This window comes from Antedon bifida, chromosome 2 (genome assembly GCF_963402885.1).
Source record: "Antedon bifida chromosome 2, ecAntBifi1.1, whole genome shotgun sequence".
In the NCBI taxonomy this organism is placed as follows: domain Eukaryota; kingdom Metazoa; phylum Echinodermata; class Crinoidea; order Comatulida; family Antedonidae; genus Antedon; species Antedon bifida.
The window spans coordinates 5,025,062-5,032,140 of NC_136227.1; the positions used below are offsets into that span (position 1 = coordinate 5,025,062).

The 7,079-nt window shown below is 35.1% G+C and overlaps 1 protein-coding gene across 2 annotated transcripts in view; it reads left to right on the plus strand.

The window, feature by feature from the left end:
- Nucleotides 1-5,606, plus strand: part of LOC144835925 (uncharacterized) — a 24,527-nt gene extending 18,921 nt beyond the window's left edge. Inside the window, exons 3-4 of one of the 2 annotated variants that reach the window (XM_078691053.1) lie at nucleotides 395-595; nucleotides 3,516-5,606. In XM_078691053.1, the coding sequence (XP_078547179.1) occupies nucleotides 395-595; nucleotides 3,516-4,909 (1,595 nt within the window). In that variant the 3' untranslated portion in view covers nucleotides 4,910-5,606. The remainder of the gene's footprint in view (nucleotides 1-394; nucleotides 596-3,515) is intronic. The other variant, XM_078691054.1, reaches the window with a different exon arrangement.
- Nucleotides 5,607-7,079: the final 1,473 nt, after the last annotated feature.

The window sequence follows — 7,079 nt, forward strand, 5'->3', positions numbered from 1 at the left end:
CCATTAAAAGTAGGTGTGTTATTAAACAAATAATGATGAATGTTTTACTGTATATTCATGTGGTACAAATAATTTCATTTAGTGAAAGATTTGTAGTTGCTATATTTTCATCTTTCATAGTTCGAAAATATAACCTACAATATAAATTTGTTTTTCTATAATATTTTACAACAAACAACAATTTTTAAACCGGAGCTATCCTTAAAGCCTGTTTTCCTGTCGACGCTATCGTTAACAATAATCAGCGATCTTCCACGTAAACAATGAAATGTTAACGATTTACAGGAAAAGGTACCCGCTATCGTTATCATTTCAACTTGATCGTTTTCAAACGATCGTCATTGAACTGTTAACGATCAACGACGATAGCGTCGACAGGAAAACAGGCTTTAAGGAAGGGGTATCACCAAAACTGAATTCCTTCCTTTTTCAGAGTATGAATGCCGGAAATGTAAAGCACCGTTCCAGACCGCTGTTGCACGTCTTTCACATGAGATTAGCAGTTGCATTGCCATTGATCAATTTGACCCACCGTCCAATCACCACCATCACTCACTCGGTCAAAGTTCAACCACGGAAGGTGACCCTAAAGAAAGTAAGTGAAAAGAAGTGTCGTTTATTTTGAAGATCAATTAAGAAATTCAAAATTAAAAGTTTGATTCTCTATACTGTTTTGCTAAAAATTGTCCAGTATCATAAAGCAAATTCTGTAATACAGTGTCACAAGAGAATTTACTCTTCCCTGGTGTCACATATATCACATGTGACACCTGTATCATGCCATAAGCTAAACCAATTAATACATGTGCTACGTGTGACACTGTATTAAAGAATTTGCCTTGATACTGCAGACAGTGCAGACAATCATTCTGTAATTAATTTCCACCTAGCACCAACTACATTAGTTGTGAAAAGAATGCGTTTATTTTTTCACATACAAATTTTCAACAACAGACACCACACTGTATACAGTATAACTTCCGGCTGCTTTTATAGATAAATACGCAACGATTGCTGGTACATGATATGATATTCTAATATTATGGCTCCATAAATATTGCCACTGGTTATATTTTTATTATTATTTTGCCTTTTATTTTTATAAACTTTTTGTATTCACTTGAGACTATCATTCAGAGCCAAGCACCTGAAGATTGAGTTCATACTCATGAAACAGCCTGTAGTGCAATAAAATGTTCAGTTGGTAATTTACTAGCGTCTTTCATTTATTTATATAAAGAATATATATATTTTTAATGACAAACTAGGTGGATGTAGGTCCATTGGGAGAATTGTGTGTAACTCTCGATGGTGGACATTTTTTTCTGTGGTTTACTATAGTGTAAAGCTCTGTCTACACTATCAAACTAAAAAAGACAAAAAAGTGTGCCAAATATGGTAGTAATGCCCAAATATGGTAGTGATATGATTTCATCATGTCCATATTTGTCACATCACATTTTTGTCACATAAAGTTTAATAGTGTAGACAGCTTAATCCATCCGAGAAGGATTATTCTACCAGAAGGACATGTGTTCATTAAAAAATATTAATAATTAATATTAATAATTAATAATAATTATTATTATATTGACATAACATTCTAAAACATTTATTATGATAACATTTCTGTTGGAGATGTTGAAGTGAAATTCTGAGATTTTTATTAATTTTTCCATTTCGTATGCAAGGCAAACATATTATTAAAATGAATGTGTCTGAACATTGTACAACATGAAAATGCCAGATTCATGCTAGGTAGGAGTTTATGCATGATGAATGTGTTAAACTACAACATTCAATTCTCCCGAGGACGTCTAGACAAAATAACATTGGACCAAGAAATTCCATCATTTTTTTCGTAATAATTTAAAGCTATATTGCAATTAGTGTTATCAATACCGGTAATCTAAAGTTGATTGATAAGAGATGAATAAAAGCGAGGAGGAGAGAGGACAGTCTAGACATTGAATACATATTAAATAAAATATGCATATCTCGTCGTAACCATGTTTTCTGCCCTAGAGAATTCTGCTAGCTGTAAACATAGCACACAATAGATTGGCTTGAAAAATCATTAAAATTTTCTCTTTACCTGTATTGCCAGGTACGGGTGTTTTTATAACATGCTCATTATCGTAATTTTTATTCGTATTAATGTTGATTGTGTCTAGCCATGAAGCATGGTACAGTAGTGCTATTACTTTGCATATAATGATATGATGTTTTGTGCTCAGAGGTAGACTAATTATTGTATACAAATTCTTGCCTTGTTTGTAGTATAATTTGCCAGTAGCGTTTCATATTCTAAATATTAAACGTTATATTATGATCAATGTTTGTTTAGATTACTACTGTACTTCAAATTTTTTTTTTTTTTTGTCTGGTGGAAGGTCAGGTATGTCTGTGTGTAATATGTTCTTTTAAATAAATTTATGTTCCCTCGGGAAAGGCAAGATGCGTTTCTTCAGTATTTTTAACAGAGTATTACACTTTTTGGGCCTCGGTCTGTCTGTCTGTCTGTACATAGGTCAAAGGACATTCAGAAGCTTGCTGACTTAATACTGGATATGCCGTTATTTTCTTGGTGGTTTAATTTTCGCGAATTCCGCGATTGGGAACTGTACCGTGAAAATTTCAACTCACAAATACATCAACATTTACAAACAGCCTCTGATAGAAAGGGAAAACCCTGAAGCAAATTTGCATGCGCTAACATATCGTCTCTTTCCCATCCAGTACCGCCGCGATCGATGATGCCTCTGTTGTGTCAGTTTCGATGTGGAAAAAAAATAAAACGATACAGTATAGAAACATTAATACTAGATAGTGCAGTAGGCCAACTGCTATAAATGCGGGTGACATGAAGCCTACATAGACCTTGTCTGGTAGGTAGGCCTAGGTACTGTATTAAAGATGTCTAGGCCTAAACTTGCCAAGAAAAAAACGGCCATCTATTTGACCTTTGTAGTACAAAAAGATCATAATTTATAGGTATGTTGTATAGGCTGAAGCTAGAATTTGACTTTTAGCTAAAATGGCATTTGTGAAATTATCAACATGCGGAAACGGTAAATGAATGATAAATCACGAAAAAATTATGTATGCAAAATTTATGGCATAAATATACAGTATATTTTTCAAATAGTAATAGTCTTAATTGATATATTATTATAATTGATGCTGTGGAGCCACAATGATCAGCTAAAATGACATGTTGTACAGTACCCTGTCCTTTTCATCAGGGGTTCTATTTAAACTTGAAATATATTTTTTAGTATTATTTATTTATTATTATTATTATTATTATTATTATTTATTTTACCATATTTAAAGAGGGTGACCCGGGCAGGATGTGGCCCTCAACAAGACAATGCAACAAACAGCAACAACAAAGAACTATAAAATTAAAACAATAAAGATATAGGTGTTTACAAGTTGATTAGTAAGCGTAAGTTAGATGAACTATAAGTTATTGATACACTTATTACAATTTACGAATGTTTTTCTTTCAGTGTATCAGTGTCACCATTGCAGAGCATATTTCAGCACAGCTGTGTCCCGACTAAGCCACGAGTTGCAGGAATGTCCAGCACTACGTGGAGGAACAAACAGCCTAAGTGACTCGGTAGTGACTCGCTCATCATTTGGAATGAAGTCAAGTAAAGAACCCAATTCACCACCAGATAGTGCTAAAGAAGTCTCTATCCCAAACCCACGAGACCGTTCACCCGTGCGAGCAGATTCAAACACTCCAAAGGAATATAAATGTAAGTTGTGTCCACAAATATTTTACACTCGGTCTGATGTTAACCTTCACACGCGATCGCATAAAGAAGGAAAGCCGCACAAATGTCAAGACTGCGGTAAAACCTTTGCAAGCACTTCGTACTTGAGTCAACACACTCGCATTCATACCGGTGAGAAACCGTATAAATGCGAGTTCTGCGAGAAATCATTCAAACAATTGTCCCACCTTCAGCAACATACACGCATCCACACAGGAGACCGTCCGTATCGCTGCACGTACCCAGATTGCGACAAAGCCTTCACACAGCTTGCGAATCTTCAATCACACACCCGTAAGCACACGAAAGACAAACCTTATAAATGTAGAGACTGTTATCGTGCGTTTGATGATGCGCAATCATTGCAACACCACGCATCCTGTCACGCTCATACCAGACGTGAGAGAAAGTTATCATGCGGTGTCTGCGGTAAGGCTTACGCGCAAGAATTGTACCTTATAAAGCACATGGAGTCTAAACATCCCCAAAGTTCCGCAAGTCTTGAGACGCAGAAGTTCACTGGAAATGGAACCAGTAAAGAGAGTGTATCTGAAAGTAGTAATTCTTCTAACAGTCAAGAACACAAGAAGTTTTCAAACCACTCCTCTTCACAAGTTAGAGGATTGGACAAACAAGAGGAATTGCAGCAAAGAGAAGAAATTATCCAAATGAAGAACAGGCAGGAGGAGCTACTGATGTCACAACACAGACAGGAGATCTTGAACATCGAACACCAGGAAATGCTGACTAGAGAGAGACAAGAGATGATCAGCCGAGAACGGCAAGAATTGATGAACCGTGTTCAACGGGAAGAGCTCCTTCCGCAAAGTTCCCTGGTTCATCGTCAAGAGCACTACCTAACCGCAAGACAACAGGAGTTACTGTCACGAGGCATCAACATGTCTGCATCATCGACTCTGTCGCATCTGCATCATCTAGAGAAAGGCATGCTGAAGCCAAATGTTGTCCTGCCTAGGATGGAACCTGCCACTAGATCTCACCACATGAAAGTTCCCTTTTCAGCTGGAATGCAGATGCTTACAGGGATGCACCACGATGGGATGCCAACAACGGAAAGTCTAGGAATAGATCCAAACAAAAATATATTTCATCACCATTAAAAAACACTAATGAGCAATACCATGTCTTTGTTGAAGAGTCAAATGTGATTAGCATTACAAGTTGGAATTGGAAATTTTATTTTTATATGTCCTTTTAGTTTAGAAAGGATTTCATTCAAAATGTATTTCATCATACAGTAGATACTAGCAAATGTTTAACATTAAATAGTTTTTAGAGTGTTTTTTTTTGTAAATTTAAGCATTCAACCTATAATTGTTAAGTCAATTTGAGTTTTTTCTTGTTTTCCTGACATGATGGTGAAAACTCTTGAGTAACCAATTTAAGTTTTGTATTCTATTCATTTGAAAATGATGACTATACCATAATACCAAACAATTGAAATGCAAATTCTTTCTTTACAGGGTTAAAAAATATTGTTTTTACGCCTCTACTTAAAAATTAGGGATGGTTACAAAAGAAGGGCCATGTAGTGTATCCTATTAACACTATAAATACATTATAGATACTTGAATTTTTTATTAATTATATTAAGAATTTTGTTTTTACAAGATTCTCTAAAAATAGTTATGGAGAACATTTGGTATTACCATTTTGACCTGTAACTCTAAACTTTCTTGTTTATTTAATGTGTTGTGTTTTTTGTTGTTTTATTTTTACTTTTTGTAATTAATGTTTCAATAACATAAAATTGTCGTCCTTTTTTTTATTTATAAAATATTTTCATTGTAAATTATAAAAACTAATAATATTATTCCTTGGGAATTGTGTATCTGCCACGCAACGTTTTGAAAACTCTTATATTTCAATCACCATCGGGTGAGAGCAACACCCATCTGGTGAACTCAACAACAACTAACAACCATCTGGTGAGAGTAACAACCAACAACAACCTTTTGGAGAGAGCAACAACCAACAACAACCATCTGGTGAGAGCAACCACCAACAACAACCATCTGGTGAGAGCAACAACCAACAACAACCATCTGGTGAGAGCAACCACCAACAACAACCATCTGGTGAGAGCAACAACCAACAACAACCATCTGGTGAGAGCAACAACCAATAACAACCATCTGGTGATAGCAACAACCAACAACAATCATTTGGAGAGAGCAACAACCAACAACAACCATCTGGTGAGAGCAACAACCAACAACAACCATCTGGTGAGAGCAACAACCAATAACAACCATCTGGTGAGAGCAACAGCCAACAACAACCATTTGGTGAGAGCAGCAACCATTTTGTGGGAGCAACAATCAACACCACCACCAACTACTGGTGAACGGCAATCATCTGATGATAAAAACAATAATTGATAACTTATTTATTTATATTCATCGACTACAGCAATAGGAACTGCTAGAAAAAGCACGATTACCAAAGAACAGCCTTGAATATATCTAACCAATATTTCCATACTAAAAATCTCTCAAATTGCAAAATGTTTTTTTAAACAAATCTCTCAAATTTATAAAGTACTGTCTAGTCTAAAGAACATTTTTTTAGTTACTGAAGAAAAAATTGTTGTCAAGTACATGCTACACAAAGAGGCTATACAATTAAGCTAGAGAGTCAACTAATCGCAGCTCAAAAAGCGTCTCACTACGGAGAGGGAGAGACCATAAAAAAGAACTATAGCGTACTGAACGTACTCTCGTTTATGCTAAAGACTTTCCAAGAAATTAATCTCTTATGCCATAAACATAGATTTCATTTATAAAACAAAAATATTTTTAAAATATATGTTCATGTCTGTGTGTTTCTAAATAGTTTTATCAGAGTTATCAATTTTATAAAATAATATTTTAACTGATATACGGTGGCCATTTCCCTATCCTGTTCGCATCACCTCACTTTCGCCCAGTTGACTCTCTAGTAAAATAACACTGTAGTATATCTATGGTCAACAGTCCGCCGCATATGGTTTATGCTTTTGGACATTAAATGCACAATATACAGCGCGATTGTTGGTATTTTTTTATACCAATTCACCGAGTTATTCTTAGTTATTTCGAGTATTAGATCGTGGTAACATGATGTTGTCTTGATTGTACGCGAAAAGACTGGACAAGTGCCTTTTACAAAAAAAAATATTTTGCAGTACTTAGGCCTACTCTTAAACAGAAATTTTTTAGTTCCAAAATGGCCATCACAGAGTATTTCTTCTGAATCTTTTAACCGTAATTCTGAATGCTAATTTATAGA